General features: G+C 37.4%; 4 protein-coding genes across 4 annotated transcripts; 1 reads left to right on the top strand and 3 right to left on the bottom strand.

Annotated features, from left to right (window-relative positions):
* Nucleotides 1-333: 333 nt before the first annotated feature.
* Nucleotides 334-3252, bottom strand: GCK72_024132 (uncharacterized protein; the record flags this gene model as incomplete). The annotated part of the gene is made up of 12 exons (XM_053735738.1): nucleotides 334-435; nucleotides 484-819; nucleotides 868-1030; nucleotides 1078-1301; nucleotides 1349-1431; nucleotides 1478-1790; nucleotides 1837-2009; nucleotides 2251-2347; nucleotides 2524-2766; nucleotides 2816-2959; nucleotides 3059-3115; nucleotides 3160-3252. 12 exons carry the CDS (start codon nucleotides 3250-3252, stop codon nucleotides 334-336), a joined length of 2028 nt encoding a protein of 675 aa, XP_053579304.1.
* Nucleotides 3253-5102: 1850 nt separating this feature from the next.
* Nucleotides 5103-7768, bottom strand: GCK72_024133 (uncharacterized protein; the record flags this gene model as incomplete). Its single annotated transcript, XM_053735739.1, has 7 exons — nucleotides 5103-5319; nucleotides 5633-5714; nucleotides 5768-5909; nucleotides 5955-6316; nucleotides 6364-6930; nucleotides 6977-7242; nucleotides 7545-7768. The coding sequence occupies 7 exons, from the start codon at nucleotides 7766-7768 to the stop codon at nucleotides 5103-5105; spliced, it is 1860 nt and encodes a 619-aa protein (XP_053579305.1).
* A 3819-nt stretch (nucleotides 7769-11587) lies between these two features.
* GCK72_024134 (uncharacterized protein) lies at nucleotides 11588-15456 on the top strand (the record flags this gene model as incomplete). The annotated part of the gene is made up of 13 exons (XM_053735740.1): nucleotides 11588-11731; nucleotides 11979-12077; nucleotides 12130-12275; nucleotides 12370-12516; nucleotides 12583-12729; nucleotides 12955-13063; nucleotides 13266-13369; nucleotides 14060-14171; nucleotides 14525-14664; nucleotides 14710-14859; nucleotides 14913-15174; nucleotides 15219-15304; nucleotides 15363-15456. The coding sequence occupies 13 exons, from the start codon at nucleotides 11588-11590 to the stop codon at nucleotides 15454-15456; spliced, it is 1740 nt and encodes a 579-aa protein (XP_053579306.1).
* Nucleotides 15457-15891: 435 nt separating this feature from the next.
* Nucleotides 15892-17009, bottom strand: GCK72_024135 (uncharacterized protein; the record flags this gene model as incomplete). The annotated part of the gene is made up of 5 exons (XM_003118430.2): nucleotides 15892-16059; nucleotides 16141-16245; nucleotides 16293-16408; nucleotides 16639-16731; nucleotides 16877-17009. The coding sequence occupies 5 exons, from the start codon at nucleotides 17007-17009 to the stop codon at nucleotides 15892-15894; spliced, it is 615 nt and encodes a 204-aa protein (XP_003118478.1).
* Nucleotides 17010-20616: the final 3607 nt, after the last annotated feature.

Below are 20616 nucleotides of genomic sequence, written 5' to 3' on the forward strand. Positions count from 1 at the left end.
AAATCTACTCTGTTCAAGAAATGCATTTTGAATATAGAAAATGTCAGTAAGAGTATTAATTTGGAAAGGAAATTTCTGACTACACATAGGGAATGAGTTGAAATTAAGAAAAAAAGAAAATGGCATTCAAAGTAATGTTTGTTTTCAAACAAATTTTAAACGTGAAGAAAACCAGAAATCAAATGGAACTTAAAACAGGAAGTGTATTTATCAATTGGTTAGAAGAATTGAAGAAATTGGAATGATAAGAGGGACAATAAATACAAAATAAGTGAAATGAGGATTAAATGAAGACCGTTGGATTAGATTTCTGTGTGAATGAATAACATGTTTTTAATACAAAACTTTGTCGGCGAACACTGGTGCTTGTTCGACTTTTTGTCCCTTATTGTGTCGGAGAATGGCAACGAGTGGATGGACGGTCTCTTGCAAATCCTGAAAAATTTCAAAACAGTAGAGAAATTTTAGAATCTAAGAGCTCACTCTGAAAAGGTTCTCCAATGAAGCAGTTCCGTGGGTCCAGTACAAGTTGTGTTGAAGTTTTGAAATTCCAGTTGGGAGTGGGGCGAATCCAGAGTTGTTGACTTTGTAGTATTCGAGGAAAGAAATGTTGGCTTGGGTGAGACTCTTGATAGCAATTGGTTGTGGGAGGACTTCAGAGTTGGTGATAATTGGAAGTACGTTGGTTTTCAAGTCATCTCCGAACATTCTCTTCACATCAGCCAATTCATAGATGAATGGCCATCCCAATTGGTTTTCATCGTGCTTCAAGACAATCGAGATCGCATCCAAACGGAATGCTCCTGACTCCAAAAGTTCCTGGAATCATCAATTTTTGTTTATTACACTGATAACCTGCAGTTAAACCTTCTCAAACCACTGCTTGATCAATCGAGAAACAGTTTTGTTTCCCATTCTGTCCTCAACTCCAGGAGTGTCAACAACGGTGACGTTGTACGGAAGAACAGTGTTGTTGAATACGTAGGCGGTGAGTCCGGTGGTTGCGTTCACATGTTCGTCCAAAACAAATCTGAAAAAAAAGAAAACTGTAAGAGTACTTCAGAGATTCCTGAATACCGGAAGTTGTTCTCCTTCTTGACGTCATACAAGAAGTTCATCATGCTGGTGATAGCAGAAGTCTTTCCAGCAGAGATTGGTCCGAACAAAAGAAGAGTTTTGTCATCGTCGCTGCTTGGTGCGTCTCCTCCAATGATGACTTTGTTGATTTTATCATTTTTGGAGAAATTCTCCACGACGTAGTACTCTGGGACAATAAGTTCATATTTTCCACTGTTGGCAATCTATAACGTTATCAGTTTTGCTTGATATATTTATGGAGACCACTTACATGTTCTCCAGAAGCTTTTTGCTTGGCTGCCAATGGACTGACACGAACTTCCTCCTCCTCATAGATGCTGGAGTCGACGCTCTCTGTAAAAATTTTACGTTCATTGATACTCTTACATTTCAATTTTACTTGAAGAGTGGCTAGATTTCGGTTGTGGTGGAAGATGATGACGATAATTATCATTTTCATGGCTATAAGAGCGGACGTGGTATCCGAGTGGCTTTGCTCCTTGCCCGATGTTGTGGACCTTCAATGATGCTTCACGAGCCAAGTTGGCATGAGCGACACGATCATTATCCGCGCGTTGGCGATCAACTTGATGAGTGAGTTGTGCCTGCTTGACGTGAGCGTCCTGAACTTGACGTTGGAGATTTCTCAATTTTTGGGTTCCTCCAGTGTGGAATGAAGATTGGGTGTGGTGTGAGTGAACACTTCCAGGGGACTGAAAACAACTTTTATCTTGTAGTTACCATAAACAGACAACTCACGCTGAGACCATGTCCAGATTCTGGGCGCTCGTACGCGACTTCGTTGTGATGGAGGTTGATCTCCTCTCCGTGGTAACGATCGTTATCATCATGAACATCGAATTGTCCAAAACGACTCTCGGCGAAAGAAGCAGAGCTGTCGATGGTGTTTGAACGATCACGGTGAATGTTGACTGTAAATTAGGAAACAATTCAAAAATATCTAACAAATTTTTGGATTTATTTTGCACTCACTGTTTTGCTTACTGTCAGTATAAAAATAGTCGAACATCTTACGACTGAAAGAAAGTATGACTAGTTCTAGTGGTTGTGCATAACAAAGGAGGTACACCTCTATTTTACACCTCGACATACTGACTCATCATCAAAAAATGCGGCCGATATGTTTTGCTCGTACTAGTTTTCAGAACCTACCATTTCTCACTGGATACTGATGATGAAGATTGAAATGATCGCTTTTCTCATCTCCGTAATCCGGTTCTGGCTCAGATCCGTATGCATCGTAAGCGTGCTGAAAAAGAGCAGCTTAGGGTTCAGGACTACAAACTAATTGAAACATGCATATGTTTGAGAATTGATATTCAAGTCGTGAAAAATGTCGTTCGCGATCAGGCTTGCGGTTCGGGCAGCAGCATTTCTCTAAAACGGACCAAACTTACCTGGGGAACACCTAAAAAACCTTCTTACCTTTGCAGATCCGTTTGATACCACACTAGCATTCTGTGGGTGATTTCCGCTAGCATATTGTGGTCGCTGAGAACTGACATGCGAAGTAACATGCGAAGAGCTGACGTGGCTCGGAGCCTGGAATGGTGGCTCGCTCACAATGGACTCGTGGTCTTCTCCGTAGAGAGCTTCGTCGAGATGACGAAGAGCGTCGTCGTGCCCACCGTTCAAGTTGACCGAAGGCAGAGTAACAGCAGAGAAAATCTGAAAATTGGCGAGGTGAAATATTTTCAACGGTATTATTACTACACACCGAGTCCAAGAGTGGATCAGAAGTTGGGGTGGCGTCGTAGTAGTGAGAAATTGGGGTAGCATTGACTACTGGTGGTGGAGCACTGACGACTGGAGCAGAGTGGCCAACAGCGGTGGAAGCATGTGAGCGAACACCATTTCCGATCTGGAATCATTGATTAATTTTCACAAATTACTTTTTCTAAACACTTATTGCCTAGAACTCGATTTAAAAAAAAAACGTTTTAAAGGGTGCATCACTCACCGGAACTTCTCGAACAGTAGAAACGCTTGAAGCAGTTGTCTTGCGGCTTCTGCTTGGCTGTAAAACAAATCTTTGAAAAGTTTACACAAGCAAACACATACCTCAGAAGTCTTCTCGTTGGAAGAATACGCTAAAGTGGGAACGTTTCCAAAAACGTCATCCAAGTTGATGCTGACAGCCGTGCTTCTCGACATGTCTAAAAATCGGTTCAGTACATAAAATGCGGGGAAAAAAGCACAGTTTTTATGTTCGGGAGAAAGTAAAAACTTGGAGAAAAGAAATGCATATGTAATGGAGAAGTGAGAACTGTTGTGAGTCATGCTAATTTTTTCAGACTTTTGAATAACATGCTTCCCCTTATGAATGACTCACAACTACTAGGGTCACAGATTCTACTCCCACTAAGAATCAAAAATTCAAAAAAGACTTCTATCGGAGTCCTTATTTAAAAAAATGGTGATTGACCGCGACGAAAGATCGGTCAAAGACAAGAGCAGAAAGTGTGAGGTGTAAAGGAGTGCAAAGTCGGAAATGGCAAGAGCACCGCTTGAAGGCCTCCTGCCAAATCGTGTCTCTTATCAGTGTGTGCCACGCATTACACCTTCTCGCGTCAGGCGCCATACGTATTGTATGCAGCTAACAACCATACAATAGAAAGAGAGTATTGGCCACTATTGACGAGTAAAATCAAAATAAAAAAAGAAGAAGAGGACTGCGTGAGGAGGGATAAAAAACAAAGTTGGTTTGGTTCTAGCTGAAGAGTGCGAGAGTCTTTTTGGCCGCAGGCTGTATTGTCATGATTCTTTTTGGAACAGGTCAAACAGTTTAAATTGAAGTTTACAACACATAAAAGAACAGTATTTTACGGTTTAATTTGAAGAAAGCGAAACTTAATTCAAGGAAAACACCTGCATTACGTAGATAGCATCTTTGAAAGAAAAGTTTTTCGCTCAGGAGGACAGTGTGTTTTTGGAGGGTCATGGATGAGTTTCCAAAAATTTGAAGGAAAATATGTTCCGGTTCAAATTGAAAATTGCAAATGATTTGAAAAGAGGCTTCTGGAAATGAAATATGCGATCAAACACCAACAATAAAAAATTGTTTATACGAACCACGAAAAAAAATCTGGAAGAAAAAATTTCGGCTAACTATTCGTCATCAGCTGTATTCAGTTTTCCAGATTTTGCTCGAGAAAAATGAATTTTGTTGATTATTGAAATTAGATCAGGTGTAAACATGAAATTACCTAGATCATCGAATAGTGTTGATTGCTTTTCTTGATCTTTCCGGTAAAATACGATATTTCAAAAATCTTGAAACTAGTAAAAAAGTTATAAAAGTGATTTTTTGAAATCGTTTGGACAAAAAGATCAACTTTCTCCAAAATCAAAACGTAGTTCACAGTATTCTACAACAACCATAAAATCGTTGGCACTATTTTTGACTGATAAAACGCTGCCGGGTTAGAAAGGCGAATGGTAAAGCAGCGAAAAACGATAGTGTTAGATGATAAACTGCGCTTGAATACATGTATGTCTATATTCGAAACGAAACAGAATGTTTCAAGACACAATTTGTTTGCTTGTTGAAATAACTGAACACGTTATTGCTTTTATTGAGGACAACATTGCATAAAATTTAATACAGTTTTTCAAAGATACAGAAAAATAACTGCAAAATGAAACTGGAGGAAAGAGAAACCCATCAAATACAAGTCTAGCGGAAGAAGTTGAAAACGTACAAGCAGAAACAAAAAAAAGAAGAAACAATTAGAAGCATGTCTAATAGTTTGAGATAGAAAACTATGATTTGATGAATGAAATGATTTGTGCAGGATAGTCACGTTTATTGCGGGAGAAGAGGAAGGTAGAAAAGTTTGTGTACTGTTTTCGAAATTTGAAATATTCAGATACCTCCAAAGTGTCTCAAGTTTCCAAAATAGTACCATATTGGTCCAAAAATTATACCTGAAGCTGCCCGCAACACCCATACATCGTGATGATACAGTCTATACGGTTGCTACAACGCAGCTCCAGTCCTCATGTCATATGGGAGAAGATTCTTCTGTCGTTTGAGTGGTCACCATCTCCATATTTACAATTTTGCTGGTGCCATTCCCATTGTGAGGTTTTGGAGATGACCTATTGTGTGAAGAATCTCTCGGACGTCGTTTCCCGTCTCTTCTGTGACGGGCCTCGTGGTCGTCTCTTGTTTCTCTTGGTCGTTTCTTCTTTTTGCTGGAGAATGTGCATCCACATACACTGCAAAATATCATTGTTCAGCTTAAGCACGACGAAAACCGTGTTTTGAACATTTTCCCATGTTAATACATGAACAAATAACATCAAACGTTCCATTCATGTTTCCCTTTTTAACGCCTATCAGTTACCGGCCGTTTATGGTAGAGCTAATACTTGACAAATATTTGACTTTCTTCAACTGATTTTTTCTCTACTTCTCTAAACCGTCAAAACCTAAAAATGATGAAAATTTATGCTGTACGCGACAGCAAAGTTTCTTGTGCTATGCTTCTTATCACTATTGTCATTCAAAATGATAATTTAAGACACGTACCTATGAAAAACGTAACGAGCGAGGTAGATGATGATTTGGCAGAGCGAAATGAGGGATCCGCCTGCCCAAAGTGAGAATTGACCTGAAAAACGAAAGCTTAATGCTTTCAAATCAACTGAATTTCAATTTTCTCACCTCCTATTTGAGCAACAAGACTGGAAAGTGGCATAGCGATGACGTGTTTAATGATTGTGTAATCCAATTGAGAATAGTAAATATCTAGAATAATTCGACGTTTCATTTTGTTCCATTCATCTTTTGAGATCAATGCTTTGCTCTGAAATTTGATTAATTTGATTAAAAATATTTGCGTTAGTCTTACCGATTCGCTTGGAATGCTGGAATAGCTAACTTGTTTGTTATAGTTCCAAGCATGGCACGGAGCCTTGCATTTCTTCTTACAAGCGTCTACTTTTGCTTTTGGAATTTTTCCATCGTCTGTGAACAGATTGGGGAAGAAACAATGATAAAGAAGAGTCGCAGTGCATATTTTGTCCGGATGTCCTGGATTGTGAGCAGCAGCGGGAGAGCATTGGCAAAAGTGTTGAGCATCAGAAGTCAAGCAGTCTTCATAGCAGTGAACACGACTGTAGTTTTTGTGTGGGTCTTCTTCACATTCATATCTTGGTGGATCGTTCATGAATTCAAATTGTGTTCCCAGCAATGGCATAATAGCATGAACTCCTGAAACATAATTTATCATTATTAGTTTATTACTATGAAATGTTTACCTGCTGGAAGGAAAGTAAGATCATTGTCAATACCCTGTCCACGTTCTGCTAGCTTAATGATTACACCACTGTTGATCATTTGATTGATTCCGGGATTGTAGTATTCTTCTGGTAGATCAATAATGTATCTGTCTCCATTACCAAAGCCACTTGCCTCCTGAAAAACAAGTTTTTCTAATGTCACATTTTCGAACACAGTTTTTTGACTTGCCTGTTTAACACCTGCTAGTCTGAAACATTTTCCAGCCGATGTCATCATTTCTGTTATATTGGCACATCGAGACGCATCTTGGAAAAATGCTTCACAATTCAATGAAGCTTTCCGAAGAAATTTAGCATAAGTCATGTTCTTTTGGGATAATAAAGCTTCAAGTTGAAAATCCAAGGTATCAATTTTCTTGAGTATCTCTTCGGTTTTCCTCAATAAATTTTCGAATGGCAGTTCTATGGAAGGGAATGAAAGCTCTAGGAATTGAGCTAACTCGAATGACACATTATTTGCTTCAAAGTATGATCGGTTGAAACGATTGTACGGACAGACAACGACATCAGGTACGAATATGGAATCTAAAATTAGATATGGAATTAATTATTAAACGATTATTGAACTGACCAGCTTCTTGGATAAAATAAGAAACCACAATCCGCCTCATGGAGAATTCATTTATAATCTGATAGCATCCTTGAAGTGTCATTGCGAGAGCTATGATGACAATAAGTACCCAAACAAGTCTGAGGTTCTTAGATGATGATAACATAACGTCTCGGAGACCATGCAGTGTAGATGTTTCACGGAGAAGGTACAAACTATCGTCATTGTCATCAGAATCATCGCTTAAACTGGTCACATCTGTTGGTTCTTGAGATCGAGTGGATGCTCTGAAAATGATTTTTGAGTTTTGAAAATAAAGAAGTCTTGCCTACTGAATTTTCTTACATATTCTTAATAAATGGGGAACCCTAGATAGAAACAAAAATAACAAGCTTTCAGTTTTTTCTAGCAGACGATTAATGGACACACTACTTGTTTTTTTTTACATAAATGGGTCCAAAACTTACGAGAGAAGAACGTATGTTTTCAGAGGCATTTCTAAATATGTGCGTAGAGCGACAGCACCTACACATATGTACACAATAGTAACAAGTTCCTGTGCTCCAGTTTATAAAAAAACACGACTAACCTGCTCCGCCCGGACCACCTCCGAGATAACGTCTTTTTCAAACAGTGGTTTTCTTTTTTCAGCTTTCGAATGGCAGACTCAGACTCGCTGACGGATTGGCTGTGTGTCAGCGAATGACTTCTGACCACTGTGGTCTCCGGACGATTTCCATTCATGTACATTACACAACTGGCTTCATTGAAACGAGTTCTTCGGATTGTCGATCGAGCCTGTTTTTCCAGCATAATTATACATATACTCGGTTGGAATGCAGAGAATGAGTAAGAATAAGAATAGAAACAATGGGGCGAAGATGAATTTGTTTGGGTAGATGAAGGGATACCACAATCTTGTTGAGTCCTCACTAAATTTGAAGGGGGTCCATCAAATATTTGATGTCTTTTTTCTCGTTTGTCAAGTAGCTTCAAAATAACAGAAGGAGAGGTCTCCTGGAGGTCAATTCGACGTCGATCCTTTGAAAAAGGAAGAAAAAGGGTATGGGTACCGCCTACGAAGTCTCGATTCTTCTTTTTGCGCGGAGGAAGGGGGAGTTCACATTCAATTATTCTCTCTACTCAGCTCTATAGAATTATTATACGCCATTTTCTTTCGAACTACTGACGCTTTTTCCAGGATAAGTTGGAAATATATTTAATTGTGAAAAACACATCACTTAAAGTATTAAAACCAACTATGTTTATTGTCTTTTATGATATAGAGCTTATTTGTGAATGGATCTTTTCTTAAGTGAGTTTAGTGAAAGCTCAGTTGACCAACTGTCCCGAAAATCTCGTTAAAATGGTCCACTTATGAAAATGGCTGTTAATTCAAGACAACTGTCCTCAACTTTTCAGATAAAAGGTATTTGTTTTTCTTTACACTTCAAACCGATTGACCTCGCGTGTTTGAGAACTTTTGTCAATTGAAGTCACAGCTTAGATGAGTCCAATAATGTGACGGCTCATCTCGACATGTTACACAGGGAAAATTGGTTTTTGTTGCAAAACGTGAATCAAAAAATAAAATGTCCAATACACGAATTTTGGGGAAAAAATCCACGAAACAATATACGAAGATCGTTTAGGAAAATGCGAACAAATTGGTTAAACTGAGAGATTCATGAATACGAGATCTGGATCCCCGCTCCCCAATTTGTTTAGATTAATGTTTGAATGAAAAATCAACGGTCAAACGGATGGGTGAATCTAAATCAATTCATAGTGAAAACAAATTAGATTCCCGTCCGAGAGAAAAAGTGCATGATGAAAAGGGTCCCTTCTTTACACTTTCGCCGCAAAGTCGGCAGGTTCAAATGTCTGCTGAACGTTTCGAAGGTGAGAACAACTTGACTAAAGCTTAACAACAATGTTTCAACTTGACACTTGATGGCCGGGCGGCGAGATTTCGAAAAACTGAGAAAAAGATGTATGCTATTAGTGAAATGTTAAACACATTCCATAAAGTTTGGTCGAACCGGGACCAAATAAAATAGGAAAAATACAATGACTATTCTAAGAATAGGAAAAACCCATCTACTACGTCATAATGGCATCCAATAATTCCCAGATTTCGGAACAAAAAATGACATGAAATCCCAACGAAAACCGTGACATGTCACTGCACTTTGTCATGCAATCAGAATGTAACATGATCTTTCAGAAAAAAAAAATGTTGGGAGGTCATATAGATGAGGGAAAAAAAGAAATCAAAAAACGGTGGTTGTAGACGTCCTCTAACTCATTTGAAGTGAACAGTTGTCATCAAAGTATATAGAGTGCATATGAAATTTACACTATAGGTTTGCAATAATTCTTAAAAAAAGCTTGAAAAAATAGAAAGGTTATACAAAGAGACTTTGTTGATTAATTCTGAAGAATATTGGAACGCTTATGAAAAATAAAAAATAAATTGAGACATGCATTAAAATTTAGATGTGAGTTCTGGAGGGAACCTGAAAAAGTTTTCTAAAAATTAGGGGAGGTTATGAGAATAGTTCTTACCACCGCTGAGTATATATAGTCAGTTGCCCACGCAGTAGCTGTTTTCAAAGAATTGAAAGGATCTATCGTTTGGAGTCGATGAGTGAAGATAGCTAGTGGAGATAACACATTAAAACTATGATTTATTCAAGTATTTATGAGTTCATGATTGATGGAAATAAGTTAAGCTGCATTCCTGTGACTAACTTAAAAAGATAAATTACTCTATTATTAGCAGAAAACAGCATCTTTCTAAAAAATAGAACGCATTTTTATTAAGAGCCAAAGAAAAAGAACCAGAAATTTGAAAAAAAAGCATGAGTGGGCACATCTTTGTGCGTTTTCGAAAATTAATGTGAATAATTTATGAGTTGAGATAAAAGTAAGTGGAGCAAAATTATCACCTGACAACAGATTCCTCACACTCTTTACCCACATGATAAATCGCTGGTCCTCTTTTTCGACAGATTGAGGGCCTGATCGTAGTATTTCTATGTGTAATGAAACAGAGGAGAACTAATTGAATGATTGAACGGAAATTTGTTGCAAACGTTTACCCAATCACCTCCTCCCACACTTTTAGACCTCAGGCATTTTTGGTTTGTTTTTTCACTAATCTGGTCTTTGTTTCAGAAAACAAAAACCGACCAATTAATTTACAGATTGAATTGAGCAGATAAATTGTTGCGAGTTTCAAAAATTCTTTTCCGGGTTCGTTTTCAGTTCAGAAGTGATCTATGGAGATCCGATCTGATGTGATACAAACAAAATTGTGTTCTTAATTCAGGAAGATTTTGTTCAAAATTGAGTGAAAATTTTACAATTTGTGAAAATTAAAAAGAGGGAGATTGAAGAATAAACGACGCGGTCGGTCAACGGATTTCTTCGAGTACCTCATTAATCACTATTGCTTCCTGATGTACTCGCGAAATTCTTTCAACCAGCTGTATTCTGGTGGCCACGAAAAAGCCACCGATTAATAGTATGAGGATGTGCTTCTATATTGAAAGCAGTGAAAAGAGCACAAGGAAGTAAGAAGTACTACACTAGTGTAGAATCCGAAAAGTAATTTGATTATCATAGTCTCATGGTCGCGAAAAAGTCAAAAAGAAGAAAAAAACGTCGGTCAGTTATGAGAAACCAATTGTGAAAGGCACTGTGACACACTGGTCTACTGGGACCAAACGTGTTCAAAATTTAGAAAAAAAAGGAGAAATCGAGGAAGACTCGAGATTTTTTTGAGAAGATTAAGGGTCAATTCTTCGTCTGAAAAATAGAAGGAAGAATTGTTTTCAGCACAATATTCCTCGTGCCGTTTTCTCTTCCTAGATTCAGCTTGTAAATGAGCTGGCATGGAGGGCTTGGAGCGTTTTTCACACGATGTTTGAAAAATATGAAGTGACCGGAGTAGGTGATAAACCGGTCCCTGGAGAAAAATCAGGAGCTGCTTCCTCAAACTTTCCTTTGCTAGGCAGGAGGAGACGACACACTTTCGGACATGATGTCCAGACCTTGCAGGCCGTTTCGCAACATTTTTCTTTTTTCTTGTTTTTTCGAAGTTCTCTTGACAGAAATAAATTGGTGTCGTTTAACTGTTCCGAGGGAATTGAAACTTTTACTCCAGAGCTTCGAGTGATTTGTTCTTTTTTTTTGCACAAAAACACATATGAAAAGAAAGGGGCTTTTTTGATTTCATTTTTGATGCTGCCATGAGATCAAACACATTATTCAGTTTAGTTAGATCAGGTTCAACACATAGACAATTCTTTCAATAGAGAACATACAAAAAACTTAATCCTCATGTAAAATATCTATTCTTTTTTTGGAGACTGCTTCACGTGGGTGACCGATTTAACGGCCTACTATTTCATTCATAATTGTACCTGATCTCGATAGATCAATGCCAAAAAACGGATTGAACTATTTTCAAAGAGCGTTTAGCTCCGCCTTCTTAGAACTACTCGATAAAAACGGTCAGTATGCACTTTTCTATTTCTCATTGATCACAAGATGACTCAATTATTGCCTAGAATTCTAGGATTTGTTTTATTCGTTTTAGGAGCTGCTATATTTCTTACTGAAGTTATGCATTCTTATCAAAGATTTGTTAGACAAGCAGAAGAATACCCTATATCAAACAATGAAGATGTTCCAAAAAAGGAGAAACAGATGAAGACGTTTTTCAGTCTCTACAATAATATGGATGAAATCTTGGGTCAGAACAGTGATGTAAGTCAAAAAAAGCAAAAAAGAGGAAATCAATTTCGTATTTTGTCATAACTTTTCTTTGCAAACTTGAAATTGAACGGTACAACTAATATAGGACCTGAACGGATATTTGCTTACAGCAAATTCAGAAAAAATAGATTGGTTACATTTTCTTTTACGGTATCTGAAAATCAACATAGTTTTTTTTTCAAACAATAGTTTCAATTCTGCGCAATCAGTCCTTCAAGACGTCAATTATCTGTTTCAGATACTACCTCCGCGTGTTCTCAACAGTACTGCACATGAATTCTGCAACAACACAGATCATTGCATCCGACCTTTCATGCGCCATGAAACTAGATATAGGGTGAGACATACCGTAAAGATCACAATACGAATTTAACAAGTTTTTTGTAAAGGTCGCGCCGGATTATAAAATGGCCCACTGTGTAGTTCACAAAAGTATGTCTACAGTCATTACGGGAATAATGTGTTATTTATACAATAGGGACCACTTTGTGAAGGTTGACAAGCAAATGAACATGTCGGAATGGGATAAAGCATCGTGAGTTTTTTGGAATTGAGAAAGATTAAAGAATGACTTGTAAAAGCCATAAACAACAGCTATTCTATTCTGGTTTTCTACTATAAAATTTAAGACTATGCCGAGGAGACAACACATTCCGACACTTGAGAAGTGTTGAAAAAAGGTTCAATGCGAGTGAAATGGACGGATGGAGTTTGTCAATGATTACACGAGACCCCATCGACAGATTTGTATCTGGTTATGTGGATAGATGCATAAGGTTTGTTTAAAAGTCCAACTCTCGTTTTCTTCTTTCTCGCCGTTTCACTATATTGTGACATTGCAGAGTGGCGGAAGGACCAAGTCCATGCAATGGGTGCGATAAGAATATGACATGCTTCATTTTGAGCGAGTATGAAAGATTCAAAAAGCAAGCCAACAAAGGGGTTCTCACAAACACTTTCGAGGATCGACACTTTTATCCGCAGAATTGGTGAGAAGACTGGAGGCTCGTAAATTATTGAGATTCTTCTTTTTTTTGCCTCATATTCTCTTGGGAGGGGAAGAAGTTAATGTAGGAAATCAAAATACTGAGGATTATGAGCAAAAGTTCAAAGTGTAATTTTGAATCAGTTGTGGTTCTATGTAAAAACAATCTAAAAGATTATTTAGAGAAACTATTACACAGTTACTCTACATTACATTGGAAATGTTTCAGGAGATGTGATATTAAGACGATGAGAAACAAATACGAGTTCATCAGGTATTCCAGTGATCCATCAAAACAACTCATGGAAGACTTATTCAAAATTGCACGACGTCAGGGGGTAAGTATCTTTGAAAAACACGCAGACTCATTAAAGGGGAAAAATGATTGTTTTGGAACACAAACTATCATGAAGCTACTTTTCTCTCATGGCGATCGCTAAACTAGGAAATAGCTGAAAAGAGAAATAAAATGAGGGATAAAATGAAATGAAGGAACTGAATAACTTCTGGAAACCATCTCAAAAAATCATAATGTTTCAGATACCAGAGAGCGAGTTGGAATATATTGAAGATGAGCTAACCAAGAACCGAAAAACGACGCATACGACTGCTTACTCACCAGCCAGAGAGTTTTATCAAAGGAGGTATATATGCAAAACAGGGAAAATAACATTTTGTCCGAAAAGTTTTGACGAACTTGTGACCTAAACTGGCGGCGGAAATGAGTGACATCTCAGAAATCACCACATTATTTGACACTTCTTTTTTCTGCCAATAGACTCTTCTTTCGGCCGTAAAGAGCAGCTGCCATCCGCGCGGTAATGGGTGGTACACATTGGGGGGTCTTGTCGTCTTTATGTGAAATTCAAGAATGTGCCTCCAATTTGTTTTTGCAGACTCCGAGAGAATCCACTGTTAATGGAATACGTGGTGCGAATGTTCTACCACGACTTCGTCATTCTCAATTACCCATTTCCCGAGGGCTTCTAGTGGAAATGGTCTAAAGGGGATGGATGAAAGTGTTCACACTCTGGAAATGTGCAAGCGCCATATCACTAGTGGAAATTATGAATTCATAACTTGTGTCATTCAGTCCCTTTTTTGTTACAATTTATGTACTGCAGAGAATAAAACCATTTGTCAGTTCGTTTCCCAACCTACAACGTCACACAGATTAAACAACAAATCCTCCAATCCTTTCACATTTCGGTACAATAGAAACTTCATTTATTCTCAACAATGTTCTCATCACAAACGAATTCCATGTTGGCTGCAAAAGTTATCATTCTTTTAGTAGTTATCACCGGAGTTTATATTATTTTATTGATATCCAGACCTGTTATTCATGAAAATTCCACTATGCTTGTTGCGCCGAAATCGAGAAATGTGAGAGAGGAGCAAATCAGATTATTTGCGTTAAATGAGATAGTTAAAGCAAATTCACATGTAAGTTTTAAGAAGAAATAATTTTGTTAAAAGTTCACCCAACAATAGAATTATTCCGCAATAAATTCTCAATAAGAAGTGAATTTAAGTAATCTGACAGAGATCACTGAAAATAATTAACGAAATATTACAAAACAATTCAATCTGAATATTTTAAACTTTTTCTATTTTATTTTTTTGGTAAAAAATGTTCAATTTTAAAGGAACTTCCTCCCCGGAGCAGAAACATATCAGCTAAACAACTCTGCAAACAAAGATCTACATGCGCACCACATAATCGGCGATATGAAACAATGCTGAGAGTATGATTTTTCTGAATTCTTAAGAATATTTTCCACATTATATACTAACAGGTCTCACCGCAGTATAAAATGGTAAATTGTGTTGTTCAAAAGTCCATGTCCACTATGATGACGGGTGCGATGTGTTACTTATATAACGAAACACAATATGAACAATCTGGTAGAAATTTTGATGATGAGTTTAGTGGAAGGTAGCGTATATCTTTGATTTATGTTTTTATCAATCAGAGTTTCAGATTTTGCAAAGATACAAACGAGTTCAAAAGTGTAACAGGAGTACGGGAAGCATTCAATATTTCCTACGTAAAAACCGATTGGAGTTTCTCGATGGTCACCCGAGATCCAATTGACCGATTTGTATCTGGTTTTGTGGACAGATGTGTTCGGTATTTTGCTCTCTAATTAAACCAGATTTCTTAAATATGCTGTTCATTTTTAGATTACAACAGAGGAATGGAACCACACAATGCAATGGTTGTGGGTTGAACATGACTTGTTTCATAGAAACTGAATATAAACATCTGATGGAAATCTCATTCAAAAGGAAGACTCATCGGACTATGGAAGATGCTCACTTCTTTCCTCAAGTTTGGCATTGTGATCTGAATGAAGAAGTAGAATTTTTCGAATTTATTCAATATTCCAGTAATGCAGATGATAACTTGATGCCACAGTTTGATGATTTATTGCAAAGGCAAAAGGTTTGTATGAGTTATGTGAAAGAGTTTACATAACTTTATTGCAGGTGCCCAGAAGATCTCGAGACTTCATTAGAAATCAATTGGTATATCAGAAGTCGAGTCATTCAACAACTGGGACACCAGCAAAGAGGTTTTATTATTCCAGGCAAGTTCTGAAAAAGAATCAAGGTTTTGATTGCGTTTTTCAGATTGATGAAGTCACCGTACCTATTGGAGTTTATTGTCAAGATGTTTTACTACGATTTCCTTCAGTTTCACTATGAATTACCACAAGGTTTTTAGCGGGATAATAGGTTTTGTTAATTCAATTTATCCATATTTTTCATTCACGGGATTTTTCATCGAGTTTAAAAAATTTGAATCATTATATGAATGTATTTATTGGTTTCAGTCAAAGTTTTAGTTCAATAATATGGAATGAAAAATCAAAAGTGGAAACGGGGTTGGGGGTTTGAATATTGTCAGATTAATATCTGCAAATCGTATAGGAATTTATTAATAGTATTCTTGATGAGTGAAAATTCCTATTGAATCAAGCCACGGCATGAAACAAATAAGAGACTCTAAAAGTTTCGATGGTGGAGGAGGAGAAATAGTTCTCAGTAAAAGTCTGAAAAAAATTAGTTTGAATTTGTGGAATTTGATTTTTTTTAAAGAGTTACTAGCAGGGAATATGAGATAAATGTGAGATTAGTTGGGTCCAAGAAAAAAGATAAGTTAGGCTTCAGTCTTTGGACGAGAGTTGATCCATGACTTGATCGAGTCGATAGCTGAGATTTTCTCAACAAATTCGTGCAATTTCGGATACTTGCGAAGAGCTCCTGGGAGGATCTTTGAGTTCATGAACCAGAAGATGTGGAAGATGGCAAGATCCGCGTAGGAGATCTAAATAATTGATTATGGGATTTTGCAATATTAGCGCATTTTTAGTTGCCTGGCAAAAACAGAAAAAAGAAATATACCTACCTTGTCACCAACGAAGTATCCAGTGCCGTTTGTAGTGAGAATAGTCTCAAATGCGGTGATGAATGGGATGATAGTGCTCTCGATGAGTTGTTTGAAGATCTCCACCTGAACTCAACTGGGGTATTTTTAAAATCCACTAGTATTAAATTTACCTTCTTTGCATTATCTTGTTCCTTGAACCATGGTTGAATTTCGATGAGGAAATCCTCGACACAGGCGACTAGCTCATCCATCTTAGCTGTCTCCCAATCATTCTCTCCAGCGATTCCTACGAAAGTAAAAGTTGAGGAAACGTTAAATTTACTTATTTTATAAAAAATTGACAATCTTGGTGTTTATTTTTCAGCATTCAATTGATTTTTTTCAGACTTTTTGATTGCTTTTCTGTTCAGAAGAGCTGTTTTACCTCCGTGAGACATTTTATTTTCTTTTGTTTTGTTGCAGAAACCCGTGAACGCTTTCATAAACTTCAACTTCCTACTATTATCGCTTACTCACCAAAAACCTTTCCGAGATAACGCTCAATCACCCTGCTTTGAGCCAACTGCTTTCCATCTACGTAGAGAACTGGCAGTTTTCCGTGTGGAGTACCTGAAAGTGTTTTCAATCAAATCCAATTCAGGGATCTCATTGGAAAATATATAATGGGGGCAATCAGAATTGAATAAACCTACTATCTCTTCAAAAGCGGAATAAATAAGTTACTGATTTGGTGATTTGTGACACCTATACGTACTTGGTTTAATTTCCGGCCATGCGGACTTCTCGACTCGCTCATCCTTGTATTGGACGCCAGCATAGGCAAAGATGAGCCTGGCTGGCTCGGCTCTTCCCATCATGTTAAAGTACTGAAGCTTGTACTCGGCCATGGCTGAAATAAAAAAGGTAAAAAGAAATAATGACGTGTATAAAATAAAAACGATATTGGATTAAAAATTAAGGAAAACGTTTCAGAGATGAAAGAAGGAGAAAAAGTATGAGCATTCTGTTTTGAGACCCAGGCGGACCAGTTGGTCAACCAATTAGAGTTTGATAGAGGTTTCGGGAAAAAGAGCAATTAGGAATTCTTAGTTTACTAATGAATTTGCTAAGCAGTATCCTAAGGGAACATCACGTCATTTATAAGGTTATACCACAAAGATCAGATTTTATGAGATGTGAGCAACAAAATTAGCTTGAGCTTCCAAAAAGGTTTAGGTTGAAATTTTCCTTTTTTAGTTTTAAGTAACTATCATTTTCTGACTATTGGTCATATATTCAAAATGTAAGAAAATCTCGAGACACCCTTGAGAATTGTGGAGAAAGTAGTAGACTTCGCGCACCTCAATGAACTCCGAGAGTTTCAATGAAAAGAAATGGGAGAAGGCGTGGTGAGATGCAATTTTTAAGTGCCGAAATGATTTCGGCAGGCGCCGGAGCGAAATTCAATTAACTGCGCCTGCGCGTCTGAACGAGAAAACCGGGCGGGTCTCAATCTGACGTATGTCTGCACGAGAGCTCACCCACCAAGCACCACCCTCTTTCTATGCGCAAAGACACTCCCCTTTTGGGCACATAAATGATTGAAAAAAGGTATTAGAAATAGGAGTGAGAAAAAAAAGTTTCTTGAAAAATGTGTTGATTGAAAGCGTTGATTGGTTTTGTTTAAATTAAAGGCGATTGGAAAATTGGAAATAAGCCTTTCGTGGCGTAGGAGGGTGAGCCAGATAGCTTACAGAGGCCGCGACTCCCATCATTCACTGAAAAAACTTTGAGAGAGAAAGAAAAAACACGAAAAAGAAGAATCTAAGGAGAAAAGGAGCAAACACTATTCTGACAATGAGTTTGAAAAAAACAAACTTCTGACGTAGTAGCTTTGTTCTGGTTGGAAAAAAGTGCAGAATGAAAATGCAATGCTGCCGAAAATTGAGACACATAAGAAAGTGCGTAATAGAAGATGAGAACACACTTTTTGCTGGGAAGGAAGTATTCTGCTGGTACGTGATGGGAATAGAAAACAACTTTTTTTCAGTCGTTCTTTCTCAGACTTCACCAGGGAGACACCAAATGTGTGTAAGACTCCCCGTTACTATTGTCAACAACCTGATTAAAGCTTTCTATCCAAATACGAGTTTTGTCAAACCAAGCAAAACTGGTCACGAAAATAATATTATGCAAGTATTTCTATCAGTCTCATCAAAGAAATTTTGTATAGACGTTGATGTGTTTTGAGCTATTTTACCTAGTTAGTAACTGCGTGTAAGCCGCTCAAGTGTACAAATTGGCATCATTATACGCAGAAGAAACTATAAAACTATGTGGGCGAGACGACGAAAAATGTGAGAATTCTTCTACTCAAACTTATGCTTCCATGAATAATAAACCAAAAAGTATAATGCGGCACCGAAAAATAAAAGGAAATCGAGATACTGATGATGATGAAGACTAATTGTTTATCACTGCGTAAAATATATTAGTGAAGCTTGGTCGGCTTTCTTCTTTTGTATCTGTGGTTTCAGGGGGGGGGGGTGTCTAGAAATAATAGTATGTGAAGGAGTGATAAGGGACGTGTGTAACTTGCACAATGATAACTTGAGGGGTGGTATGTCAGTCATTCAGGAACTGGAATTGTTGTGATAAAGAGGAGGGAAGTCCTGTTACGCGTAAATTTAATCCACTTAAATGAGTTTTGATGGTGATCTACTAACAATGAGTTTTTCGAGAAATAATATTCGATTTTCATGGTATTCTCAGTTTCCTTCACTTTAGTTTTATCAACCACCTGGACCCATTAAGTCTGTTCAAGAAAGTTACCACATTCAATTTCCATAGTGATAAATCAGCTGTACGTCAATTTGGATGATCAAGGCAATAAACTACCCAAGACTTGTATGTTTAGTTTATTTCAAAGTTCTGAATATAAATAATGATTATTTGTTGAGTACATCTCATTACCGTTTTTTTCATCAGTATATTTTGTTAAGCTGATTAGAAAACTACCTTTTATCCGGAAATGTTTGTGATGGCTAACAATCCAACAAACCTTTTTTCTTCAACGATTCGGACCCACCTCTATGATGTGGTACTCTAGCTTCTCATCTTGCTAACTGATTTTATCACCACAGTTTCCCACTAAAACTGACTTTACGGGCGCTATCAAGAAAGGATAACACTTCCTTAAAACCAAAACCAAATACTACAAAAATCTGGCGGGAGGACGAGTACAAGATTCGGAGATTTTTGTTGATGTCATGTCACCTTGATGCGTGACAAAATGGGAAATACTTTTTCTTCATCACATCCAATTTTTCTTGTGCAGTTCTCTTTTCTCGTTTACTCAGAAAACCCATTAGTTCGATGGAAAAAACGGATTGTTCGTCTTTTTCTCCGAGTAAATGAAGTCTGGAAAACTCATATATTCAGGAAACGAATGCACTTTTCCATATTACTTCATCGTAGAATGAGATATGAAAGGAACTTGATTTCATTTAGAAAATAATGTCTTGAAAAAAATGTGATTGAGTTCTTCAGTTTACTGAAGAAGGAAAAAGGGCAAATGTATCATTCAAATCTTTTGGAAAAAAAAGAATGCGATAAAAAGAAAAAAGTAGAAAAGAAGAAAAGAAGAAAAGTTAGTGTGCACATCTGAAGCATACTTGACGAAAAACTCTCAGGATTCAACGTCTTGTCAAAAGTGAAACTTCTCAAACAGATTCTATATCTTGGTTCGAAAGAATGCTGACAGAACTGGACTTTTTTTTGAAGTCGTTAAAGGAGGACCATGCTTAACAAATAATTCACTGAAAACTAAAAGTTCGTTTCACATTTGGAAGTGAAACGCCTACGCCGGTGGTTAGTTAAGACAACAAGAAGGAAGAAAATATTTTGGATATGCGAGCTTTTTCTGGAAATTTGAGTAAGGTTTTGCACTAAGGTTTACTTACGTAAGCGAGAGGTCGAATACGGATCTACGGAAAAATGAAATACGTATTGGGCAGTGCATACTCAAAATGAAATATGCTCATTTGGAAAAGATTCAGGGAATATGAAAAGTGGTGAAAAAGTGCATAACAGAAATGAGAATGACAAAAACGAAAAGTGCAGTGCCGAAATAATGCACACTATCATGGTAATTAAAAAAGTGCATCGTGATTAAAGTTTTTTTTGAGAAATCTTAGAAATATTATAAATTATATAGTATTATCGGTAACCAGAATTGTCAACAATCCAGCGATAACAGAGTTATGCAGAGACTGTCTGAAAATGTAGCTATTGTCGTAAGATGTTGTGGTTTCTAATTCCTAGAAGAATTTACTGAAACATGCAACAAAATGAGACAGAAACAAACACATAACATTAGCTGTACAAGACGTTGAGTCAAACGCCAAACGAAACAGAATACGGCAATGCGGGCGCGAGCCCGGTTGGATAGACAGGAAGAAACGTGGTTGGCTGTTTGAACGACAGGGGAAATGTGATATGGACAAGACCGCTCAA

This window comes from Caenorhabditis remanei, chromosome X, assembly GCF_010183535.1.
Source record: "Caenorhabditis remanei strain PX506 chromosome X, whole genome shotgun sequence".
Classification (NCBI taxonomy): Eukaryota; Metazoa; Nematoda; class Chromadorea; order Rhabditida; family Rhabditidae; genus Caenorhabditis; species Caenorhabditis remanei.